This window comes from Pelodiscus sinensis, chromosome 18 (genome assembly GCF_049634645.1).
Source record: "Pelodiscus sinensis isolate JC-2024 chromosome 18, ASM4963464v1, whole genome shotgun sequence".
NCBI lineage: Eukaryota > Metazoa > Chordata > Testudines > Trionychidae > Pelodiscus > Pelodiscus sinensis.
Genome location: NC_134728.1, coordinates 369,175 through 394,678, shown reverse-complemented (window position 1 = coordinate 394,678; position 25,504 = coordinate 369,175). Strand labels below are relative to the sequence as shown.

The 25,504-nt window shown below is 61.4% G+C and overlaps 1 protein-coding gene across 4 annotated transcripts in view; it reads left to right on the top strand.

Annotated features, from left to right (window-relative positions):
• Nucleotides 1-6,106: 6,106 nt before the first annotated feature.
• Nucleotides 6,107-25,504, top strand: part of LOC112546280 (uncharacterized) — a 150,885-nt gene continuing 131,487 nt past the window's right edge. Inside the window, exons 1-5 of one of the 4 annotated variants that reach the window (XM_075900789.1) lie at nt 6,110-6,315; nt 6,838-6,975; nt 9,486-9,623; nt 10,516-10,653; nt 12,192-12,560. In XM_075900789.1, the coding sequence (XP_075756904.1) occupies nt 6,243-6,315; nt 6,838-6,975; nt 9,486-9,623; nt 10,516-10,653; nt 12,192-12,223 (519 nt within the window). In that variant the 5' untranslated portion in view covers nt 6,110-6,242 and the 3' untranslated portion in view covers nt 12,224-12,560. Of the gene's footprint in view, nt 6,316-6,837; nt 6,976-9,485; nt 9,624-10,515; nt 10,654-12,191; nt 12,561-25,504 lie in introns of those variants that run through there. The other 3 variants (XM_075900790.1, XM_075900788.1, XM_075900787.1) reach the window with 3 other exon arrangements.

Sequence of the window (25,504 nt, the reverse complement as noted above, 5' to 3'; positions counted from 1 at the left end):
GAGGGGGCCCAGGCTGGCAGGTGGGTTGGGGTGCAGGAGGGGGTTCTAACCTGGGGCAGTGGGTTCACGCTTTGCCAGGGCATTGTCTTTTTTCCTGCATTTTATGGTGAAATTGACTAAAACGCCAGGAAGGAACGCGGTGTTAAAACGGTAACTCACGATCCCCCCCCCCCCCAACGTGCACGTTAAGCAAAGCACTGACGCCCGGCCCAGGAGTCGGGCTTTACCACTGGGCTGCGCCCCGCTCCCTGGCTGCCAGGACACACCAGCCTGTGCAGCGGGGGCGCGGGAGGGCCAAGGGCTGCCCTCTCATCCCAGCACAGAGCCGCCTCCCTCCCGGGGCAGCCGTTTGTTCCGTTGGACGCAGGAGAAGGGAGCCGTTGCTTCAGCTCCCACCAGTCTCCGGAAGGGGCCGGCCAGTTCTAACGCAAAATGTAGCAACAGGGGAACAACCTGGCCATGTGGCAACCAGCTCGGCTCAGTGTGTGATGGGGAACTAGGGGCCACCAAACAAACTGAACAGGTAGCAGGTTTAAAACAAACACAAGGAAGTTTTCCTTCATGCAGCGCAGTCAACCTGTGGAACTCCTCGCCAGAGGATGTTGTGAAGACCAGGACTTCAACAGGGTTCAAAAAAGAGCTAGATAAATCTACGGAGGAGAGGTGCAGCAATGGCTAGTAGCCAGGATGGGCCGGGGGGGTGTCCCTGGCCCTGTTTGCCAGAGGCTGGGAATGGGCGATGGGAGGGATCATGTGAGGATTCCCTGATCTGGTCACACCCTCTGGAAAATCTGGCAGTGGCCCCTGTCAGCAGCCAGGACTCTGGGCTAGATAGGCCTTTGGTCTGACCCGGTCTGGCCACTCTCATGTTAAAGGCAAGTTGGCGTGTGTGACGGCACGTTGGGGGTTTTCCCGTCTCCTGCACCCCCGTAGTGGCACTGACAGACTCCCCCAGCCAGTAGAACAGAGGGAGTTTATTGCTTCTCCAGGATACAGCCCAGCACAGATGGAATCTGGTTACAGGGCAGGCCTAGGATGCCTCAGCCCTTGAGATGGGGAGACTGGGCCCCTAAATTCCAGCCCCTTCCCCTAGGCTGTCTCCTCCATGCTCCCAGACAGAAACTAACTCTCTCCCAGCCCTGCCCCCTGCCAGGCTGGCTAATGCCTGCCCCAGCTGCTGTGGGCTCCGCTCTCTCAGCCCTCTCCCAGGGCTGGGGTTTAAACCCTAAGGCTGTGTCCACACTGCACCCCTTTTCCTCTTAAAATCAGGAATAAGGGACCTTTCGGAAAAGGCTTTATTTTCCGAAAGATCCCCGTCTAGACTGGCGCTTTTTTCCAGCAAAGCCCCGAGCTGGAAAAAAGCAGCAGCCATGTTTATACAAATGAAGCGGGGAAAATGTAAATCCCCGCTTCATTTGCAATTCCGACTTGTCTCATCTGCATCCCTTTTCCAGAAAAGGGGTGCAGTGCGGACACAGCCTATGGCTGCGTCTAGACTGGCATGATTTTGCGGAAATACTTTTAACAGAAACGTTTTTCCGTTAAAAGTATTTCTGCAAAAGCGCATCTAGATTGGCACAGATGCTTTTGCGCAAAAGCATCCATGGCCAGTCTAGACGCGATTTTGTGCAAGAAAACCCCGATCGCCATTTTAGCCATCGGGGCTTTTTTGTGCAAAACAGTTCTTCCCGTCTACACTGGCCCTCTTGCGCAACTATTCTTGCACAAGAGGGCTTTTTCCCGAGCGGGAGCGTGAAAGTATTTGCGCAAGAAGCACTGATTTTGTACATTACAAAGTCAGTGCTCTTGCGCAAATTCAAGCAGCCAGTATAGACAGCTGGCAAAATCTAGGATTGGCGTGAGCGCCAAGGTACCGTTTGCCTGGGAAAATGCCCAGCCCTTTGGTCCTGGCAGGAGGCGAATATTGCTGTGGTTGGTGGAGTAAGGAGCCAGCCCTCCCAAGTACGAGCCAGTGGCATAGGCAGACCATGCCATCTGGGTGGGCCCCGATTTACAGTGGGAGGGGACAGTGACAGGAGGGTGGGATGGTAGGAACCTTCGGGGCACCTCTCCTTCCCCTGCGGGTGGTAGATGCTCTGGACAGGAGCCCTGGAAAATAGAGGAGAAGGGGCTGAAGAGATGTGCACCCCCATCTGCCCCGCCTGGCACTCCAGCTGAGGAATGGGGTCAAAGACTTGCCCTGGGGAGCAGGAGGGATGGGGGCTTGCCCTGCAGCAGTGCTCCAGCTGGATGGTGGGGGTCAGGGGCTCACAAGCCCCCATGTGTCAATCCCAGTCCGCAGGAAGAGCGCCACGTGGACAGAGCGAGGTAAGGCCTGGGCCCTGTCCTCGCCTGGAGAGCCGGAGTGGGGCAAGCGCCCCGCTGTGCCCGCTGTGGCCAGGACGTTCAGCTCGGCTGCTCTGCGGGTGCACAGCAAAAGCCCTGGCTACGCGTGTGGCCAGCGTGGCGAGCAGGCAGCACCGAGCAGCACACCTGGCCGGGAGTGCCCAGGCTCCCCGACGAGCACCAGCGTGGAGCAAGCAGGAGGTCCCGGGCCCCAGTGCTGCCTGGGGAGAGGACTCGGTTCTCGCAGACTACGAAGCAGCACGAGAAACGCAGCTCTCTGACGTGGAATCCTGCTACCAGCGGGTGAGGGCGATTGGTGTGATCCGTGGCGGGCTGCGCGGCGGGGGCTCCCGGGACAGCTTGTCACCATGTCTGCAGATGGCGCGGGAATCTTCCCTGCACAGCCCATCACGCTCTCCGAGGAACTCGGTCACACTTCCCACAAGGTTGCTGGGGAGGCAGCCTGATGCCCTCCTCCCCGGTAGGCCGCCTTCCCGCGGCGAGCCAGCCACGAGGCCCCTGGCATCAGCGCAGCGCAAAGCATCAGTGTCAGAGCCAGGGCTCCGGCCACCTTCAGTCGGCATCGGCTCTGAGTCGAAGGAAATGGGCATCGTGCACGGCGACCCGGCTGAAGCGGGGGGAGCGACCGTGTCTGATACACCCGCAGGACACGGGTGGCTCATTCCCGACAGGGCGCCAATTGGGACCCTGCCTCGCTGCAACACCCAGACCAGCTTCCCCTCCCGCCTGCAGGTTCCCGTGGCAGGGGAAAGTTGCACTCTTCCAGCGAACGGGGTTGCCAGACACGTGGTCCTGCCCTGCTGCCACCGTGCCCCCGTTGCAGACGCTGACACTTGTCTAGCTGAGCAGCTGCTATTTGCATGCACTGTGTGGTGCATCCCTTCATAGCAGAAGCAAAAGAGGGATCCCCGACCTGTCCCTGCCACCAAACTACGTCTGGCTGTTCCCAGGTCTCTGTGCTCTACCGGCTGCACAGGGGGCCCTTGAAAGCATAACCTTGTTCAAGCCTGTTGTCTTGGACAGATGTCCCTGTATGTTACGAGATCGGGTTTTCTGCTCCCCAAGGTATCTCCTGTAGCGCCTGCCCTTCACTTTTCCGTGTCCGGCTCCTCCAGCTGTTTGGCCGTCACCCATCGGCAAGCGAAAGCGTACTCGCCATGACAATCAATGAGCAAAGGCGATCCGTCCCTCTGGACATGGCGCCATTCAGAGAGTGGAGGAAAACGCTGCTGCAGGCGATGTGAGCAGGGTGTGGGGAGAGAAAAGTGACCAGGAATTGCAAAGTAAAGACACAGGAGAATGTCTCGACGGTCCCGGGGGCGGGGGGCAGGGGAGAGTCAAGGGCGGTCTCACACTCAACCCCAGGGATGTGTCCCAGAACAAAAGGCTGTCACTCTCACACCTGTGCGATTGCTGAACGGGGGCGTAATGAGCCGCTTTCTCTTCTCCCCTCGCCCCCGAAGCTCCTGCCCTGAGCGTCTTTTCTGTCCCTGCTTCCTTGTGTCCCTAAATAAAAACTCAGGCTCTCGACCACCTGGCCTTTACTGCTCATGTTGCATGGGGAGGCGGGTGTGACTGCGCATCGGGATTTTCCCATCTCCTGCACCCCCGAAATGGCATGAACAGACTCCACCAGCCAGTAGAATGGAGGTTGTTTATTGCCCCTCCAGGATATAGCACAGCACAGATGTAATCTGGTTACAGGAACTGGGGGCTAAGAGGCCTCAGTGCTCCCCTTGAAATAGTCCCAGCCCCCTCCCCAGCTCCTTCTCCCGTGCTTTCCAGCCAGGAACCAACTCCCCCTCTCCAAGCCCTGCCCCCAGCCAGGGCAGCATTCCACCTTCCTTAGTTTCTACCAATGGGGGGTGGCTGGTTCAACAGGTTTGGAGTCACCTTTGCATAATGAGGTTTTCCCTGCTGGGTCTTGCTCCAGACAGCAGAGGTCACCACCGCCCAGCAAGTGCCCCCACTACGTCACAGGGGGTTCCAGGCAAGCACACTTATGGCAGGGTGCACTGCAATGAGGGGCAGGATGCATGGGGGTCAGATCGCTGTCTGGCCATTCTCAGATTAGCGCTGCCCCTCGATGTGCTCTGTATTGCCGTGTCTGCTCACAATGAGTGGCTAAGCGCTGTGCCTCGGCCACCCGCCCTGGGCCTGCGTGTCACAGACGTTATGGCGCACGCAGCAGGCTGCCACAACAATGCGAACAATCAGCAGACAGCGAAACCTTCCCTTGAATCCCCCAGCAGCCTGCTCTACCACCATGCGGTTCTGCCACTGACCGGCCCCTTGCCTGTGTACGGCTCCGTGAGCTGCGGGAGCAAGGGGCGGGCTGGCTCTCACTATTGGCCTCTCCACACCTCCCATGGGCTTTTTCTGGTTGGGGAAGGAAGTTCCATCATGCACCGTTCCCAGCCTCCTGGGGTCAGCAACGTGGCTGCTGTGGCCCCCCAGCGCCTGCCACACGCTGGAGAAGTCCCACTGGAGCTGTACATGTGCTGGCGGGTGCCAAGGTACTGAGGTGTGTGCCATGTATCGCCCCCCAGCGAGGGAACCCCATTGCGGCACAGCCCCCCGCTATGTCCTGCACATTCCCCAGAGGGAGCGCCTTGGCTACCTGCATCACAGCAACCCCCCCGGCTCCCACCCCATAGATTGCCCCACTGTGGGCTGATTCCAACTGACCGGTAGCGGTCCAGTGCTGCGTGCTTCCACAGTGCGTTACAGGACGCTGATGACGTGCACCCCGAACCAGCCGCTGCACGGTTTGGGTCCTATTGGGCACTGGGAAGGCGAAGGGCAGTAGGAATGATGGGACAGCTACCCACTGTGCATCGCTGTTGCGGCTGATGGCAGCACCCCCTGGTCACACTTCTGCAGCCCGGGGGAAGTGAGGGAGGGTGGGGGAGAGCAAGCGATGGAGGTAGGGGCAGGAGGGAGCAGGATGGGCCTGGCAGAAGAGGGCGGGTCTAGGCTGTTTGGGTTTGTGTGATTCGACCATTGGCAGCACTCCCTTCCAGGCAGAGCGACTGATCGGGGGAGAAAGGTGCCTCCCCCCCACCCTGAGTTGCTTCCCTCTCGGCTGCCACACACGGCATTGTGCACAAATAGCACGAGACGCTCCAGCCCCTGAGCCAAACAGTCCATGGGCTCCAGCTGGGGATAGGCCCGGCCTGGGGGGCAGGAGGCCAGCTGGGGGAGCTGAGGACCCACGTTCTCTCTCAGGTGGAGCTGGGGGTGGTTCCCAGCTCTCTCACATGCGCACGCCAGCTCTGGGGTGCTGGACGTGCAGCGCAGCCGGAGCCCGGTAGGGGTGAGGCCCCGGGTAGGGCCGTGGCTGTGTCCCCGGGTCAGCGCGCCCATGTCACCCCTCACCACAGCCCCACCACGGTTCTTGTCTCACGAGCTGGGTGAGGCCTGTCCAACGAGCCGGCATCGCCCCTCGAGCACCAAGTGTGGATGGAGCCGGTGGATCTGAGCTGCCAATCCAGGCACCAGCCCACCCCAGGGGGCATTTACACGCTGTGGGGCTGGGCAGAGCATGGCCTGGGGTGCGCCCCACTGAGCTGCTCCACGTGTGTGTGCTGCAGCCTCCCGCTCCAGGATCCCATCCCGCACGGCCTGGGCGTTTGCTGCCCACAAACAGGTTTTTGCTCCCCGCCTTCCAAGGGGATTTCTCAACAGCCGGCCCTGCCCAGAGGGGAGGGGCCTGCCCCTGGGGGCCAGGAGACGGGTTCTGTGGGGAAACGGGTCAGGAGGAGATTAGGTCCCTGTTGTTGAGCTGTGAGCCAGCCCCGCCCTCCCCCACCTGGGCAGGGTATAAATCCCAGCCCGGCTCAGCGCTGGGCAGAGACCTGGCTCCTGGCAGCAGCATGAAGTCAGGGACCATCTTCCTCCTCCTGGGGCTCCTGGCCCTCTGGGCCGAGCTGCCGCCTGCGGCTGGACGTGAGTGGAGAGCGCGGGGTCAGCAGAGAGGAGCCGCCGGCCCGCCCAGCCCAGGGTGCCGCGGCAGCGCCCTCCCCTGCCCTGCTCTGTTCTGTGGGGCGGGGGGCCTGCACTGGTGAGCAGGGGGCCTCCTGGCCGGGGCCTGGCCAGTGCAGGTGGGAGGAGAGGGGGCCGGGCAGGGCTCTCCCCACTAGACACTGTGACCCTCCTCTCTCAGGGCGCCCACGGCTCCCACCTCCTTGGCGGTGCCGGGTGAGGTTGGCCAGGGGCTGACCTGCCGAGCCCAGCAGCCCTCCCACCTCGTGCAGGCTCAGCAGCAGGGTCCCGCTGCGGGGGAAGGGACGGAGGGGCAGAGTCTCGCCCGGCGGGTGGACGCTCTGGGCACCGGGTCTCTCCCTGCGGAGCAGGACGCCAGGCGGGCAGAGGCCTGTCCTAGGCAGAAGCTGAGCAGCCAGGGGGGGACGGAGCCAGGGCGGGGTTAGGACACTAGACTGACGGCCTCGTGCCTGCTCTGCATTGCAGGGAGACCTGGGGTCTGCCCCACGGTCAAAGGCCCGGGACTCTGTGTGGAGATGTGCAACGGAGACGATTCCTGTCCTCCAGGGCAAAAGTGCTGCAGTAACGGGTGTGGCCATGTGTGCAGAGGAGTGATAACCAGAGGTGAGACCCGGGTCCCTGGGCAAGACCCAGCCCCAGGACAGGCACCTGGCCCCAGGCCCCAGCCGTGACCCCACAGAGGGGCCAGCTCTGCAAGCCCAGGCAGAATTTGCCTCCCGCTCAGAGCCCCCTGGGCCTGGCTGGACCAGCCCCTCCCCCACGCTGGAAATCAAAGTACCCCTGTGAGCATCCTGGGGAGGATCAGTTGGGGGTCCTGCTGGGACACCAGGGGGCTCTGTCGGGGCTCCCCGCACTCCCGGGAACTGCCCCGCGCTGACCGCGCCATTCCCGCCCCTCCTGGCGCACGCTCTGCTCCCGCTCTGGGCAGTTTCCCATCAGCTGTCCCCTGTGGCCTGGACGGCAGGAAGCCGCTTTCTTGGGAAGCCCAATTTTCCCATTTTACCAGGAGTCTCCCGCCATCGGGCTCCGTCCCCCAGCAGCCACCGCAGCCAAACTGGGTACTGTGAGGACGCTAGGAATCCTGCGGGACCACAGGGCTGAGCGGGGCTCCCAGTCTGCTCTGGCCTGGCACCGCTCCTGTCCGGAGCCCATGTCTGCGGCCCCTGAGAAAGCTGCGGGTCCCTGTCCTGCCACCCGCCCCCACACCGGCTCCGCAGCTCTAAGTGGCTAGGCAGGGGGCACTGCGGCCAGGGGAGCTGCAGGGGGGCGCAGCTCCAGGGTTGCAGCACGTGCCAGCCACTCCCAGAAGTGCTGGGGGACCAGGGCAGGCAGGGGGCGGCCTTAGCCCGTAACACCGCCGATTGGGAACCGCCCGAGGGAAGCTCAGCCCTTTTCTCAGCCCAGCCCCAGACCTGAGCCCCTCCCAGAACTGGCACCATAACCCCCCTGCCTCACCCAGAACCCCTGCCCCAGCCCTGAGTCCTTCCTTCCCCGATCTCCCTCCCTGAGCCCACAGCCTGCACCCCCACCTGTCCCCCAACCCTCTGCCCAGCCTCTGCTTGGAGCCCCCTCCCACAGTCTGAACCCCACTGCCTTCGTGTGACAGACCGGGCCGTGTCTGGGCACAGCTGAGGGCATCCACTCAGGGCGAATTGCTCAAATTTCGGGCTCCTTACAGCCCCCAGACTAGAGACCTCTCGAAACAGGCCACAAACCAGTCCCACAAAGCGCTTCAGCTGCCTGCCTGAAGCCTCACGAGCAAAACTCCTCCGACATCCCAGCAATATCCGTGCCCCAGATGGCCCCGGGCCTCATACACAGGTGGGGGGTCCTAGCACCCAATCCCACCTACCCCGAACAAGTTCTGTCCGGTTCCAAGAAACCAGCCACAGATCCCTGGTCAATTTACCCTCTGGACCTTACCCACAAATCACGCTGGGCCAATCCTTTAGCATCTAACAACTAAAGGTTTATTTTTACGAGAAAGTAAAGCCTGAGAGTGAGGTTGATAAATTATCATACATTACATGCACTGAATCTCCCAGTCTCAATGCAGGCTCCAGCAGCTGGCTTAAAAGTCCTTGTTGTACATTCTATGCCAGGATGGGTCCACAGTTCTTTCCGCCTCGTGATTCCCTGCGAAGCCGCATCTGGGGTTAAGAGCAGATCTGGAGACCAAGATGAAGTCGGCCACATGGCCTACTTATCCCCCCTCCTGGCTTCTTGCAAGCTGGAGGGAGTCACATGGCCAGTGGCCAGGGGTGTCTTTGGCCTCCAGAGGCCCATTGTTCCCGGGAGCTTTGCTCATTACCATGTCCATGGGCAAACATTCCCGGCCCATTGCTCTGCCTCAGACAGAGAATCTTTCAGCATCGACCCAGAGCACATCTTCATAACTCCACGCACAGACATCACACAGGTATATGAAGAGCATGTACAGAGTCAGTAGAAGGCAAGCTTTCATTTGACACCTCACGTGCCCCCTTTTACCACTTTTGGGGCAAAGAACGCCCCCCCCCCCATGGGTGCAGCAGTGATCTGGCTGCTTCCCTAAAATCCAATAATGTAACACCTCGCCCAGAGCCCGCACCCGTCCCACACCGGAACCTCCTACCCCAGCCAGGGGAAAGTGAGGGAGGGTGGGGCAGGAAGCGAGGGAGATCAAGCAGGCAGAGGGGGCAGTGGGTGGGGCTTCAGGGAAGGGGCTGGGTCCAGAGTGTTTGGGTTTGGACTCCAGCCAGGGATAGACCTGGCCTGGAGGGCAGGAGGCCGGCTGGGGGAGCTAAGAGCCACGTTCTCTCACCCGTGGAGCTGGGGGTGGTTCCGAGCTCGCACACGCCCATGCCAGCTGTGGGGTGCTGGACGTGCAGCGCAGCCGGAGCCCGGTATGGCTGAGTGTCCCGTGTATGGACGTGTCTGCGCCCCGCGGCTCTGCCCCACCACACTCCTTCCCAAAGCCTGTGGCGGTGTGGGTGCGGGGGAGGATGGAGGAGGTTGGATGGGGGAGGGGCGCAGGTGCTGGGCATCCTCGGCGGAAGAAAGGCAGTGAGGGGGGGCACAGTCAGGGCAGCTTTGGGACACGGCTTCCCTGCCTGAGCCTGTCTGTATTGCAGAGAGACCTGGGACCTGCCCCACACCCACGGGCCAGGGGGTCTGTGTGGAGAGCTGCCGAGGAGATGATTCCTGTCCTCCAGGGCAAAAGTGCTGCAGTAACGGGTGCGGACACGACTGCATGGGAGTGATACCCAGAGGTGAGACCTGGAGCCCTGGGCAAGACCCAGCCCCAGGACAGGCACCTGGCCCCAGGAGCCAGCCGTGACCCCACAGAGGGGCCAGCCCTGCAGCCCAGGCAGAATTTGCCTCCTGCTCACCCCAGCCCCCTGCCCCAGCCCTGAGCCCCTCCTCGAGCTGGCGCCCTAACCCCCCTGCCACACCCAGAACCCCTGACCCAGCCCTGAGACCTTCCTTCCCAGAGCCAACATCCTGCACCCCCACCTGTCCCCCAATCCCTTGCCCAGCCTCTGCTTGGAGCCCCACCCACAGTCTGAACCCCTCTGCCCTCGCTCGGAGCCCGCACCGTGTTCCACATCACAATCCCCTACCCCAGCCAGGGGAAAGTGAGGGAGGGTGGGGCAGGATGTGAGGGGGATCAAGCAGGCAGAGGGGGCAGTGGGCGGGGCTTTGGGGAAGGGGCTGGGTTCAGGGTGTTTGGGTTTGGGCTCCATCCAGAGATGGGCTTGGCCTGGGGGGCAGGAGGTCGGCTGAGGGAGCTCAGAGCCACATTCTCTCATCCCGGGGAGCTGGGGGTGTTTCCCAGCTCGCACAGACGTCCACGCCAGCTCTGGGGCGCTGGACGTGCAGCGCAGTCAGAGCCCGGTAGGGGTGAGTGTCCCGCGTATGGACGTGTCTGCGCCCCGCGGCTCTGCCCCACCACACTCCTTCCCAAAGCCTGCGGTGGGGGTGGGATGGAGGAGGTTGGACGGGGGAGGGGGACAGGCTCCAGGCATTCTGGGCACCATCGACATCTCCAAAAGCTGCCGACCCTGCCCCCCCTCGGCGGAAGCTGGGCAGCGAGGGGGTGGGGGGCACTGTCAGGGCAGCTTTAGGACATGGCTTCCCTGCCTGGACCTGTCTGTATTGCAGAGAGACCTGGATTCTGCCCCATACCCAGGGGTCAGGGGGCCTGTGTGGAGAGATGCCGAGGAGACGATTCCTGTCCTCCAGGGCAAAAGTGCTGCGGTAACGGGTGCGGCTTCGTCTGCAAGCGCCCGATACCCAGAGGTGAGACCCGGATCCCTGGGCAAGACCCAGCCCCAGGACAGGCACCTGGCACCAGGCCCCAGCCGTGACCCCACAGAGGGGCCAGCCCTGCAAGCCCAGGCAGAATTTGTCTCCCACTCAGAGCCCCCTGGGCCTGGCTGGACCCGCCGCCCCCAGCTGGAAATCAAAGTACCCTCGTGAACATCCCGGGGAGGATCAGTCGGGGGTCCTGCTGGGACACCAGGGGGCTCTGTCGGGGCTCCCTGCGCTCCCGGGAACTGCCCTGCGCTGACGCCGCCATTCCCGCCCCTCCTGGCGCACGCTCTGCTCCCGCTCTGGGCAGTTTCCCATCAGCTGTCCCCTCCGGCCGGGGCGGCAGGAAGCCGCTCCCTGGGGAAGCCCCAACTCCTGGATTTCCCAGGAGTCTACCGCCATCGGGCCCCATCCCCCAGCAGCCACCGCAGCCAGACTGGGCGCTGTGAGGCCGGTAGGAGTCCCGCGGGGCCGCAGGGCTGAGGGGGGCTCCCTGTCTGCTCTGGGCACCCGGCCCTGCGCTCGGACAAAGGGGTCTGAAAGGGGCCAACGTATCCCAGAGAACCAATGGCTGGAAGGTGCAGCCGGTCAGCAGGGTAGCTGCATGCCGTGCTAGGGAACGGCTCTCAGGCTACTCCGGTGTAACGTCGCTGAGCAACAGAGCTGGGTCAGCCAGACTCTAGAACGAAGGCTTTAGGAGCCCCAGCTCTGATGTCACGCTCTTCTGCTGGCCCAGGGCTAGTAGATTTTGTGGGGCTCCTCTAGGCTCTGGGGTGGGCTCAGAAATGAGGCATTCAGTGACTGGGAGGAGGTGCTGGGGAGTAGAATATGGATAAGGGGTCCAAGGTGGAAGTGGGGTGCAGGAGCAGGGTGGTGCTACAGGGTCTGGGGGCAGGTGGGGGTGCAGGAACAGGATGGGGGTGCAGGAACAGGGTGGGGAGGCAGCATGCAGGAGCTGGCTGAGGGTGTAGGCAGGCAGGGGAGTGCAGAAGTGGGCTGAGGTGGGGTCTGGCAGGAGGGGGTTGTGGAAAGGGGTTGGGGGCATCGGGTCACGTTGGGAGGGGATGGGGCGCGTACCTGGCACAGCTCCCAGGGGGTCAAAGGTGACTCCAGGCCACCTGCGCTGGCAGGCACCACACCTGCCACTCCTATTGGCTGGGAGTCCTGGCCAATGGGAGCGATGGGGGTGGACCCCGCACGCCAGCACGGACCATGGAGTGGCACAGAGCCACTTCCTTCCCCGGCCGGCAGAGCGCGTGGGATGGGTGCGGCACAGCTTGCCTGGACGTGTCCTGTGATGCTTGGAGCTCCGTCCCCCCAGCCATAGGGAGCCAGTGCAGGTGCCCCAGCCATGCCGGGCGGGGACCCTGAACCTCAGTGCCCCATGTGGCTGGAGTGCCAGAGCCGGCTCACCCTCTGTGGGGAAGGGGGAGCCCCGAGCCTCGTGAGCCGGATCCATGCAAGCGGCAGCCTCAGCCATCGATTCCCTGCCCCGTCTCTAACTCATGTCCCTTCTTCCTCTCTAGGGCATAAGTTCCCGCCTCTGCCCCAGGCCTAGGGGACCTGGGACCTCTCTGCTGGCCTCCCCATCCAGCCTGCCTGACGCCGGGGCCAGGCTGAGGGTCCTTCTGCTACGGATCGGGCTGGGAAGGATGCTCCTCACCCAGTCGCTCTCCCCTTCCGGTAGCTGCTCTCCCAAGCCCGCCCCTCCCCCCTGCATTAGCCACTTTGGGGTGCCCTGCTGAGGGACTGCTCTGTGTCCTGACTCTGGGGCCCCGGCCAGGGAGCCAGGAGCTGGTGCTGCAGCTTCAGGGTGTGTCCCTCTCTGGCCAGCTCAGCCCAGGCCACTGCGCTGGCAAAGAACCTTTTCTCTCAATAAACGTGTGATGCATGAACCCGCCTCTGCCCTTTCACTGCCGACTCGCAGCTCCCAGGCTCTGCCCGACTTGCAGCTCCATGTGGCCCCTGGGGACGCCCATATGCTGCGCGCAGGAGCTGGCAGTGCCTATGCGTCACACGCCTGCGGCCAGCGCCCATCCTGTGCCATGTGCCCAGGGGCGGGGACGCCCAATGCCACACGCCTGGGGCCAGCACAGCCCATGTACCGTGTGCCCGGGGGCAGAGCCACCCATATGCTGTGTGCCCGGGGCTGGCGCCGACCCTGTGCCACGCACCCGGGGACAGGGACATGGCCGGCCCCAATCACTCGGTGGGCGCACAGAAATGGCCTGGTGGGCGCCATGGCGCCCGCGGGCACCGTGTTGAGGACCACTGGTCTAGACGGTGCTTGGTCCTACCGGGAGGGCAGGGGACTGGACTCGGTGCTCTCAGGGTCCCTTCCAGTGCTGGTCTTCTGTGATTCTTTGATTCCATGATTCGAAGCCGACGAGAGAGTTTGCTCCTGTTGGCCTCCCACGGTGGAGACGTCGCGGAAGTTCAAGTTAAGACACGTTGACTCCAGCTACACAATGAATGTAATTAGCTGGAGTTGTGGATCTGAATTGGATCTTCTGCCTAAGTGTAGACAAGGCCTCCAGGGCCGGCCCCACCCGAGAACAGCCCCAGGGCCCCGAGCTAAGGCAGCCTATGAGCAGCTGCACAATCCCATTCCAGGCCCTTGTAGACAAATGGTGCGTCTCTTGTCCAGGGGCTCTCTAGGGCCGAGATGCAACATTGCCACCTCAGCGCGCCCCCTTATGGCAGATGCAGCAACTCGGCCTCAGTTTCCCCCACAGGCCTTTGGCCTGTCCAGCCTTGGAGCCCCTGGCCCTCTGGAGGAGCTAGTGGAGGGAGAGGTACATAGATTTTCTAGGACACCGTAGAACGGTCCCACCTCCGGTCAGCTGCCCCTGCGCTGTTGAGGAGGGGGAAAGGCTCAGGGAATGAGAACACCCATTGGGAGCAGAGGGAAATGATCCAGATGTGGGGACCTCCCTGCAGTTGAAACCTTGCACTGAGGCTCTCTCTCCAAGGGAGGGAACTCCCGTTGTTAGGAGGAAACAGGTGTTCCTAACAGGGTATCTAATCATTAGAGACACAGACAGCTGGGTTTGCGGTGAGCAAAAGAACCACATCTAGACAGACTTGTGTGTAGTGCTAGGGAGGAGCCGGTGGTGGTGGTAGGTGTGGGTACCAGTGACACAGGGGAGGAGAGGGGAGAGGTTCTGGAGGCCAAACTGAGGCTGTGAGGTGAGAGATTGAAATCCAGGATCTCTACGGTGGCATTCTCTGCAATGCTTCCAGTTTCACGCACAGGGCCGGGTAGGCAGGCCCAGCTGTGGGGTCTCAATGCGAGGACGAGATGATGGTGTAGAGAGGAGGGGTTCAGATCTACTAGGAGTTGGGGGAACTTTTGGGAAAGGAGGGGTATAGACGGGTATCCACCTAAACCAGAATGGAACCAGAGTGCTGGTACTTAACATTAAAAAGGCTGTTAGAGCAGATTTTAAACTAAGGGTTGGGAGAAAGCCAAGAGGCGCAGAGGAGCACATGGATTGGACAGAGACATCCCTTAGGGGCGAGTCTATTCCTAGAGATTCTCTCTGCCCTACTAAAGAGGAGAGGATAAATATGATAAAATACAGGTAAGATGTGAAGAGAAACAGTCCCTTTCAATCACATCTTGGAGTGGCAGACAGCTAAAAAGTGAAAAGGACATCTAGTGTTCATACACAAACGCTAAAAGAACAAATAAGAAGATGGGTGAACTAGAGTGACTCATGTTAAAGGGGGAAATTGACAGAGCACACAACACAGAAACTTGGTGGAATGAGGAAAATCAATGGGACAGTCATACCAAGGTGTAAGATTTCAGCTATCTCCACACTGACAAGGCACCTCCGGACGGGATGCAGAGCTATAGCTTCTTAACACCTTAAATGGCTGCTTCTTGGGGCAGCTGGTTCTGGAACCCACAAGAGGAGAGGCCATTCTTGATTTAATCCTAAGTAGAGTGCAGGATCTGGTCCAAGAGGTGACTATAGCTGGGCCACTTTGTAATAGTGACCATAATAGAATTACGTTTAACTTCCCTCTGGCAGGGAAAACACCACAGCAGCCCAACACTGGAGTATGAATTGCAGAAAAAGGGACAGCACAAACATCAGGAGATTAGTGAACAGAAATGAAAAGGTACAGTACCGTAAGTGACATCCTTACAAGCTTCATGGAAACTTTTTAAAGACACTAAAATAGAGACTCAAATTAAATGTAAACCCTAATTTAAAAAACATAATAAGAGAAGCAAAAAGGTGTCACTTTGGCTCAAGAACCAAGTCAAAGGGCTGGCAGGTGGGTTGGGGTGCTGGAGAGGGCTCAGGGCTGGGAGGTGGATTGGGGTGCAGGAGGGGTGTCACGTTACTGGAATTTGAGGGAAGCAGCCAGATCATGGCTGCACCCATAGGTGGGGATGTTGGCCCCAACAATGGTATAAAAAGGGACCATGTGGGGTATTGAATGGGAGCTTGTTGTTTTCTGATCCTGTGTACGCTAGTTATGTGAGTGTATAATGTCTGTGTGTGTAGGTAGGAATCTGTAATCTGTGTGGAAGCTGAATATTTCTGTGAATGTGGTTAAGCATTGCTATGGACAGGCTGATTAGCGAGGCCCTGTGGGACAATGGCACTCGATGGGCCAAGGACACACCTAAAGCATGAGGGCGGAGACCTAAGAGCTGCCAGCAGAGAGAGGCTGAGGACCAGGTGACCGGCTGAGACCAGAAGAGGCCAGGAAGGAGTATAAAGAGGCTATGTGGTCGATGCCATTTTGTTCTCAGCTCAGCACTTCATCCCAGAGGCAGCACTGCAGGGATTGAAGAGCCCGGAAGACCTGTGAACCCATCCTGGTGCTAGGATGCGCAACAAGGACTTTTAAACCAGCAGCTGTAACATCTCTGCTAGAGCCTGCATCGAGAACTGGGAGATTCGATGCACGTAATGTACTATCCTTTAACAAACTTGCTCTCCTGCTTTTCTTTCTTGTGATAATAAACCTTTAGATATAGATTCTAAAGGATTGGCCCAGCGTGATTTGTGGGTAAGATCCAGAGGATAAATTGACCAGGGATCTGTGGCTGGTTTCTTGGAACCGGACAGAACTTGTTCGGGGTAGGTGGGATTGGGTGCTAAGACCCCCCACCTGTATATGAGGCCCGGGGCCATCTGGGGCACGGATATTGCTGGGGTGCCAGAGGGGTTTTGCTCGGGAGGCTTCAGGCAGGCAGCTGAAGCGCTCTGTGGGACTGGTGTGTGGCCTGTTTGGAGAGGTCACCAGTCGGGGGCTGTAAGGAGCCCCGGATTGGAGCGATTCGCCCTGAGTGGAGGCCCTCAGCTGTGCCCAGACATGGCCCGGTCCGTCACAAGGGGGCTCAGGGCTGGGAGGTGGGTTAGGGTGCAGGAGGGGGCTCTGGGCTGGCAGGGGGGTTGGGATGCAGGAGGGGGCTCAGGGCTGGCAGAGGGGTTGGGGTGCAGGAGGGGCCCAGGCTGGCAGGGGGGTTGGGGTGCAGGAGGGGCTCAGGGCTGGCAGGGGGGTTGGGGTTGTGACGTAGTGGGGGTACCTGGCTGGTTTCTATGCTGCTGGCTCTGGGGGAACCCCCACTGGCTGCTGTGGGTACCACGACCCAGCAAAACAGGATGAGTCACTATGCAAACCAGTGGCCAGACACCCCCCATGGAGAGGAACAAAGGAAGGTGGAATGCTGCCTTGGCTGGGGGGCAGGGCTGGAAGTTAGGGAGTTGGTTGCTGGCTGTCGGAGGGCATGGATGAGACAGCCTAGGGAGAGGAGCTGGAGTTTAGGGGCCCAGTCTCCCCCATCTCAAGGGGGCCTGAGGCATCCTAGCCCAGTTCCTGTGACCAGATTACATCTGTGCTGCGCTGTGCTGGAGGAGCAATAAACCACCCTCAATTCCACTGGCTGGTGCAGTCTGTTTGTGCCATTTCGGGGTGCAGGAGACGGGGAACCCCCAACGTGCCGTCACACTGGTGTCAGGAGCGGGATGCACTGCACCCCGTGGATGAAGCTCCCAGCGGCAAGCGACAAGGCGCAGTAGAAGCAAGAGCCCTGGAGCCAGGCGTGCTGGAGACAGAGCGAAGCGGTTCCTGGGAATCGTGGGGCGCTGCAGCACTAGACTGGTGAGTCTGCACCGAGGGGCCCAGCGGGCAGATGGCCTACGCCCGACTCTTGAAGGCAGAGCTGGTGGGGCTGTGCAGAGAGAGGGGCTTGCCTGTGCGGAAAGCAACCAAGGCCCAGCTGATTACCCAGCTGGAAGAGAATGACCAGCCACAGGGCCAGGATCTTGTCCCCAGGGGAAGCAGCCAGACCCCCCCTGAGAGTGTGTCAGGCTCAGAGAGGGGGAGGAGCGCTGGAACCCAACGGAGAGATGAGACAGCGTCTCCCGGGAGGCCTGCAAGCCGTAGCCCATCTAGGGCAGGGGCCAGCCCAGCGGAGCTGCGGCGGCTGGAGATCCAGCTGCGGATCAGGGAATTGGAAGTAGAGGACCGAGAGAAGGAGCGCCAAGATCGAGAGAGGCAGCGACAGCATGAGCTGGCCATGGCAGAGCGGAGAACCGGCGGGGCACCGGCTGCGCCAAGTGCGGATGGGCCCCAAGGTCCCAGGGCTGCCAGCCACTTGGAGAGGCTCGTGGTGGCCCAATTGAAGGACATGGGTGACATAGACGGGTTCCTCAGCTCCTTTGAGAGGGCCTGTGGACTGCAACGGGTTCCCCCAGCTGACTGGCTGCAGGAGCTCATCCCCGCACTGAGCCAGGAGGCGGCCGGAGTGCTCAGTCAGCTGGAGGACCTACAGCCAGGGGATTACAACCGAGTCAAGGAGGCCCTGCTGCACAAGTTCGGGCTGACCCCCGAGATATACAGGAAGAAGTTCCGGGGGGTACAGAAAGGGCCACGGGAGACCTATGTGGACCTGGCCTCCCGCCTGGCGCAATACTGCCGCAAGTGGGTGTCTGGAGTCGGAGCCCAGACCGCAGAGGAGCTGCTCAAGCTGGTCATGATGGAGCAGTTCTATGAAGCGTGCCCACCCAAACGGAGGCTGTGGCTCAAGGACCGGAGACCAGAGAACCCCCAGGAGGCCGGGAGACTGGCGGATGAGTTCACGGAGAGCCGGTCCGGGTGTGAACGGGAGTCCCGGAGAGAAAGGGAACCGCGCAGAGACCGGATCTCGGCTGAGCGACGGAGGGAGTCAACTACGGGGCGAGACCAAGGAACAGGTCGTCTGCGCCCCAGAGAACCAGCCAGGGCCTGGACAGAGACAGCCCAAAGCCTAACTTGCCATCGCTGTGGGCAAAAAGGCCACAAGAGGGCTCAGTGCACCAGGTCCCAGGACCGGGGACTGTCCAGGGTTAACTGGCTGGGGCGGGAGGAAGGGCAGGCTGCCCCAGAGGCAGGGGCTGGCAGGCAAACCTCAGCTCAGAGAGAGGGGAAGGATGCTCAGTGCACCTCCCCTGGGAGGTCTGATTCTCAGGAGGCGGATTCCTCCGTGTACCGGGTGGGGGCAGGACGGCCCCTGCGGAGCGAGTGCCTCATACCCCTGGAGGTGGATGGTAGGAAGGTGACGGGCTTCTGGGACACGGGGGCGGAGGTGACTCTGGCCCGATCTGACATAGTGGCCCAGGAGCGGATACTACCCCACGCGCAGCTGACCCTGAAGGGCATAGACGGGTCCCCGTTTAAGGTGCCTGTAGCCAGGGTGCATCTGAAATGGGGGGCGAAGGAAGGCCTCAAGGAAGTGGGGGTGCACCCGCACTTGCCCACCGAGGTGCTGATGGGGAACAACCTAGAGGAGTGGCCCCATGAATCCCAGCGGGCTCTAGTCACTACCCGGAGCCAGAGCCAGCGGGGGGCTGACAACGTGGGTCCAGGGAAGGACTCCTGGCAGCGTCCTCAGGGTCCCATCCCAGTGGACACGGGGTCCAGCCAGGCTGGGACTCCGGACCTAGGCAGAGGTGGGGGACAGGTCCCGATCCCTGCCTCAGCAGCTGAATTCCAGGCTGAGGTGCAGGCAGACCCCTCCTTGCAGAGGCTGAGGGACCAGGCTGGCCTCCGTGCAGCTCAGCCCCGGGGGAGAGGTGGCCAGGAGAGATTCCTGCGGGAGCGTGGGCTCCTGTTCCGTGAGTGGCTCCCCCCCAGGAAGGCAAGGGCATGGGGTGTCCAGCGGCAGCTGGTCGTCCCCCGAAAGTATCGCCTCAAGCTGCTGTATTTGGCCCACGATTCCCCCGTTGGAGGCCACCGGGGGATCCGGAGCACCCGGCTGAAGCTGCTCCAGCACTTCTATTGGCCGGGAATCTTTACAGCCGTGCAGCGGTACTGCCGGTCCTGTGACTCCTGCCAGAGGGGCGGGAAGGCCCAAGACAGGAGGAACGCGGCTTGGGGGTCTCTACCCCAGATAGAGGACCCTCTGGGCTTGCTGAGAGAGTTATGGGAGGGGAAGTCCTCCCTGGATGGAGCATCGGGGGTGGAAGCCGCCCTGGCTGTCCAGAGAAGGCTCGCTGGGCTCATGGCCCTGGCCCGAGAGACCCCGGCCAGAGATCAAGGCCAGCGGAAGGGTGGGTGTGACCCCCGAGGACAGGCCTGGGCCAGTCACCCTGGAGCGGGGCGGCGAGTGGACAGAGGGAAGCCAATTCATGTGGGGCCTCGCCACGGCCGGCCCGAGTCAAGGGGAGCACCCATGTCCCCAGGGCGGGTTCCCACGCAGAGGACCCGAACTTCCCTAGGTCACGAGCGGAGTGACCCTGCTCAGTTCGCTCTCGGAGGGGGGAGAACTGTGACGTAGTGGGGGTACCTGGCTGGTTTCTATGCTGCTGGCTCTGGGGGAACCCCCACTGGCTGCTGTGGGTACCACGACCCAGCAAAACAGGATGAGTCACTATGCAAACCAGTGGCCAGACACCCCCCATGGAGAGGAACAAAGGAAGGTGGAATGCTGCCTTGGCTGGGGGGCAGGGCTGGAAGTTAGGGAGTTGGTTGCTGGCTGTCGGAGGGCATGGATGAGACAGCCTAGGGAGAGGAGCTGGAGTTTAGGGGCCCAGTCTCCCCCATCTCAAGGGGGCCTGAGGCATCCTAGCCCAGTTCCTGTGACCAGATTACATCTGTGCTGCGCTGTGCTGGAGGAGCAATAAACCACCCTCAATTCCACTGGCTGGTGCAGTCTGTTTGTGCCATTTCGGGGTGCAGGAGACGGGGAACCCCCAACGTGCCGTCACAGGGGTGCAGGAGGGGCCCAGGCTGGCAGGGGGGTTGGGGTGCAGGAGGGGCCCAGGCTGGCAGGGGGGTTGGGGTACAGGAGGGGCCCAGGCTGGCAGGTGGGTTGGGGTGCAGGAGGGGGTTCTGACGTGGGGCTGTGGGTTCACGCTTTGCCAGGGCATTGTCTGTGGGGGCGAGTTCAGGGCAGGGGCTGGGGTGGGTCTGGGCATGGGGAGGGCGTAGGAGGGAGTGGAAGGCGAGGGGTCTGGCCGGGCTCTACTTAGGGTGAGGGTCAGGCAGGTCCCAGGCTAACAGGGGCCGCGGGGGCAGGGCACAGACTCGGCGCTTCGCTGCTCGCCCATCGCTGCGCCTCGGGCAGTGCCACAGCCGACCAGCTTCCCCCTGCAGTGGGACGGGAGGGCGCCCGTGGCTCCAGCCCCACGCAGGGCACCGAGGCTCATGGCTTCCGGCCGCCGCGTGGAGATTTGCGGCAGTCCGGATCAAATTCCGCAGGGGCCAGATGCGGCCTGCAGCTCAGAGGATCCCTGCCTGGCCGGACACAGGCTGGCAGCATCACCCGGGTCTGGCCAGTCTGTGCATGGCGGCGGAGGCCAGGCCGGGCGGTGCTGCAAGCCGCAGTGCTGGGATGGGGAGCCGGGCCCACCCCGCAGCGCAGACTCTGCTGCTGAAGGGATGAGGGGCGCGGGGGCACCCCCCTCCCCCAGGGCTGATCTTTTTTCCAGCATCTTATGGTGAAATTGACTAAAACGCCAGGAAGGAACGCGGTGCTAAAACGGTAACTCAAGACCCCCCGCCCCTCCCACCAACGTGCACATTAAGCAAAGCACTGACGCCCGGCCCGGGAGTCGGGCTTTACCACTGGGCTGCGCCCCGCTCCCTGGCTGCCAGGACACACCAGCCTGTGCAGCGTGTGCAGCGGGGGCGCGGGAGGGCCAAGGGCTGCCCTCTCATCCCAGCACAGAGCCGCCTCCCTCCCGGGGCAGCCGTTTGTTCCGTTGGACGCAGGAGAAGGGAGCCGTTGCTTGAGCTCCCACCAGTCTCCGGAAGGGGCCGGCCAGTTCTAATGCAAAATGTAGCAACAGGAGAGCAACCTAGCCATGTGGCAACCAGCTCAGCTCAGCGCGTGATGGGGAACTAGGGGCCACCAAACAAAATGAACAGGTAGCAGGTTTAAAACAAACACAAGGAAGTTTTCCTTCATGCAGCGCAGTTAACCTGTGGAACTCCTCGCCGGAGGATGTTGTGAAGACCAGGACTTTAACAGGGTTCAAAAAAGAGCCAGATAAATCCACGGACGAGAGGTGCAGCAATGGCTAGAAGCCAGGATGGGCCGGGGGGGTGTCCCTGGCCCCTGTTTGCCAGAGGCTGGGAATGGGCGATGGGAGGTATCACGTGAGGATTCCCTGATCTGGTCACACCCTCTGGAAAATCTGGCAGTGGCCCCTGTCAGCAGCCAGGACTCTGGGCTAGATGGGCCTTTGGTCTGACCCGGTCTGGCCGCTCTCATGTTAAAGGCAGGTTGGCGTGTGTGACGGCGCGTTGGGGTTTTCCCGTCTCCTGCACCCCCATAGTGGCACGGACAGACTCCCCCAGCCAGTAGAACAGAGGGAGTTTATTGCTTCTCCAGGATACAGCCCAGCACAGATGGAATCTGGTTACAGGGCAGGCCGAGGATGCCTCAGCCCCCTTCAGATGGGGAGACTGGGCCCCTAAATTCCAGCCCCTTCCCCTGGCTGTCTCCTCCATCCTCCCAGACAGAAACTAACTCACTTCCAGCCCTGCCCCCTGCCGGGGGGGCATTCCCCCTTCCTTTGTTCCTCTCCCTGGGGGTAGCTGGTCGGACAGGTTGAGAGACCCTGGCCTAGTGACTCATCCCCTGTCCTGCTGGGCCGTGCTACAGACAGCAGCCAGTGGGGGTCCCCACAGCCCCAGCCTAGCACCCAGCAAGGTACCCGCACTGCGTCACAGCGTGGCCCTGGCACTCCAGGTCTAGCACATGGCAGAGTCCCACGTCTCTGGACCCGTGACAGACACGTGGCAGGAATCCGTCTGGCTCCCGTGTGCGCTAGTTCTGTTAACGCAGGCATCGGAACCGTAGGGTCTGTTCCGTGTTCAGAGTGCTGGGTGCTGGGTGTGTGCCTGCCTTCATCTCCCCGCTCGCCCCTGCGCCCGGAGCACAGGGTCATACTGGACCGGTGGTGGGCTCAGCCTGGGTGACGACCTCACCCCAATTAGCGGGAAGGGCGGCTCTCCTGCCGAGTGCTATGCCCGGCCCATTGCCACCAGGCCGGCTGTCGTGGGACAGGAACGGGGACAACAGACGTTTGTTGCTCTGCCCTGCCCACCCCGGGGAAGACGAGCTGTGTGGTGGATGCCTCGCCCCCCCCCCCCGCCCCGCCCCACTGTCCCCACACTCTGGGTCCTCCCCCTCTGGGAACCCCCAACCCCTACGCCCACCTTGCCTCAGTGTCCCACTGCCAGTCGGCATCCAGCCCCTGCCACGGGCAAACTGCAGCCTGAGGTGGCTGCTCAGCATTGGCAGGGGGTGTGGGCCAGCTGCCTTTGCCTGCCCCAGCTTCCTCCCCATAGCCCAAGGACCCGCAAGCCCTGCAGCCTGGACTTGCCCGGCCAGAGCTCCCCAGCCCTGCTCTACGTCAAGAAGCCTCCAGCTTCCCTGGCAGCCCATTCCCACCTGCTCCCCAGCCAGAGCAATTCTGAGTCTCCATCTCCTCCCCTCCAGGAGCCCTTATTATACAGTCTCAGCTGGGCCCTGGCTGGCTAATGCCTGCCCCAGCTGCTGTGGGCTCCGCTCTCTCAGCCCTCTCCCAGGGCTGGGGTTTAAACCCTAAGGCTGTGTCCACACTGCACCCCTTTTCCTCTTAAAATCAGGAATAAGGGACCTTTCGGAAAAGGCTTTATTTTCCGAAAGATCCCCGTCTAGACTGGCGCTTTTTTCCAGCAAAGCCCCGAGCCGGAAAAAAGCGGCAGCCATGTTTATACAAATGAAGCGGGGAAAATGTAAATCCCTGCTTCATTTGCAATTCCGACTTGTCTCATCTGCATCCCTTTTCCAGAAAAGGGGTGCAGTGCGGACACAGCCTATGGCTGCGTCTAGACTGGCATGATTTTGCGGAAATACTTTTAACAGAAACGTTTTTCCGTTAAAAGTATTTCTGCAAAAGCGCATCTAGATTGGCACAGATGCTTTTGCACAAAAGCATCCGTGGCCAGTCAAGACGCGATTTTGTGCAAGAAAGCCCCGATCGCCATTTTAGCCATTTTAGCCATCAGGGCTTTTTTGTGCAAAACAGTTCTTCCCGTCTACACTGGCCCTCTTGCGCAACTATTCTTGCACAAGAGGGCTTTTTCCCGAGCGGGAGCGTGAAAGTATTTGCGCAAGAAGCACTGATTTTGTACATTACAAAGTCAGTGCTCTTGCGCAAATTCAAGCAGCCAGTGTAGACAGCTGGCAAAATCGTGCCAGTCTAGTCGCACCCTAAGGGGCCCGTGCGGGGCAGACGCCCATCATAGGCATACAGAGCTTGCTCATGGTAGAAACCTCTAATTCCTCGTGGAAGCAGAGATTGTAACTCGCTTGTGTTTCTAGGTTACCTGCTTTAACCAAGTAAATAACTCGCTGGTTTCCGGTTCCTACTGAATACATCTTTAGCTAGTTTATTATAGGATTGGCGTGAGCGCCAAGGTACCGTTTGCCTGGGAAAATGCCCAGCCCTTTGGTCCTGGCAGGAGGCGAATATTGCTGTGGTTGGTGGAGTAAGGAGCCAGCCCTCCCAAGTACGAGCCAGTGGCATAGGCAGACCATGCCATCTGGGTGGGCCCCGATTTACAGTGGGAGGGGACAGTGACAGGAGGGTGGGATGGTAGGAACCTTCGGGGCACCTCTCCTTCCCCTGCGGGTGGTAGATGCTCTGGACAGGAGCCCTGGAAAATAGAGGAGGAGGGGCTGAAGAGATGTGCACCCCCATCTGCCCCGCCTGGCACTCCAGCTGAGGAGTGGGGTCAAAGACTTGCCCTGGGGAGCAGGAGGAATGGGGGCTTGCCCTGCAGCAGTGCTCCAGCTGGATGGTGGGGGTCAGGGGCTCACAAGCCCCCATGTGCCAATCCCAGTCCCCAGGAAGAGCGCCACGTGGACAGAGCGAGGTAAGGCCTGGGCCCTGTCCTCGCCTGGAGAGCCGGAGTGGGGCAAGCGCCCCGCTGTGCCCGCTGTGGCCAGGACGTTCAGCTCGGCTGCTCTGCGGGTGCACAGCAAAAGCCCTGGCTACGCGTGTGGCCAGCGTGGCGAGCAGGCAGCACCGAGCAGCACACCTGGCCGGGAGTGCCCAGGCTCCCCGACGAGCACCAGCGTGGAGCAAGCAGGAGGTCTCGGGCCCCAGTGCTGCCTGGGGAGAGGACTCGGTTCTCGCAGACTACGAAGCAGCACGAGAAACGCAGCTCTCTGTGCCAAGATCGCAAGGGGCCCAGTGGAGCCAGGCTACGCCAGGGACCCCAGCAGCACCCAGTGCAAGCCAAGGCGCCGGGGCAGGCATAGCAGAAGACAAAGGAGGCAAACAAAAGCTCTGGGTCACGGGTGCAAACGTGCCGCTTCTGTGAGCAGCTCCATGGGATTCTAGGGGGTGGGGAGGGACCTCTGGGGAGCTGACGTGGAATCCTGCTACCAGCGGGTGAGGGCGATTGGTGTGATCCGTGGCGGGCTGCGCGGCGGGGGCTCCCGGGACAGCTTGTCACCATGTCTGCAGATGGCGCGGGAATCCTCCCTGCACAGCCTGTCACGCTCTCCGAGGAACTCGGTCACACTTCCCACAAGGTTGCTGGGGAGGCGGCCTGATGCCCTCCTCCCCGGTAGGCCGCCTTCCCGCGGCGAGCCAGCCACGAGGCCCCTGGCATCAGCGCAGCGCAAAGCATCAGTGTCAGAGCCAGGGCTCCGGCCACCTTCAGTCGGCATCGGCTCTGTGAGTCGAAGGAAATGGGCATCGTGCACGGCGACCCGGCTGAAGTGCGGGGAGCGACCGTGTCTGATACACCCGCAGGACACGGGTGGCTCATTCCCGACAGGGCGCCGATTGGGACCCTGCCTCGCTGCAACACCCAGACCAGCTTCCCCTCCCGCCTGCAGGTTCCCGTGGAAGGGGAAAGTTGCACTCTTCCAGCGAACGGGGTTGCCAGACACGTGGTCCTGCCCTGCTGCCACCGTGCCCCCGTTGCAGACGCTGACACTTGTCTAGCTGAGCAGCTGCTATTTGCATGCACTGTGTGGTGCATCCCTTCACAGCAGAAGCAAAAGAGGGATCCCCGACCTGTCCCTGCCCCCAAACTACGTCTGGCTGTTCCCAGGTCTCTGTGCTCTACCGGCTGCACAGGGGGCCCTTGAAAGCATAACCTTGTTCAAGCCTGTTGTCTTGGACAGATGTCCCTGTATGTTACGAGATCGGGTTTTCTGCTCCCCAAGGTATCTCCTGTAGCGCCTGCCCTTCACTTTTCCTTGCAGCAGGTGCAACAGAGAGCCCGCGGCACAATCCGCCGTGTCCGGCTCCTCCAGCTGTTTGGCCGTCACCCATCGGCAAGCGAAAGCGTACTCGCCATGACAATCAATGAGCAAAGGCGA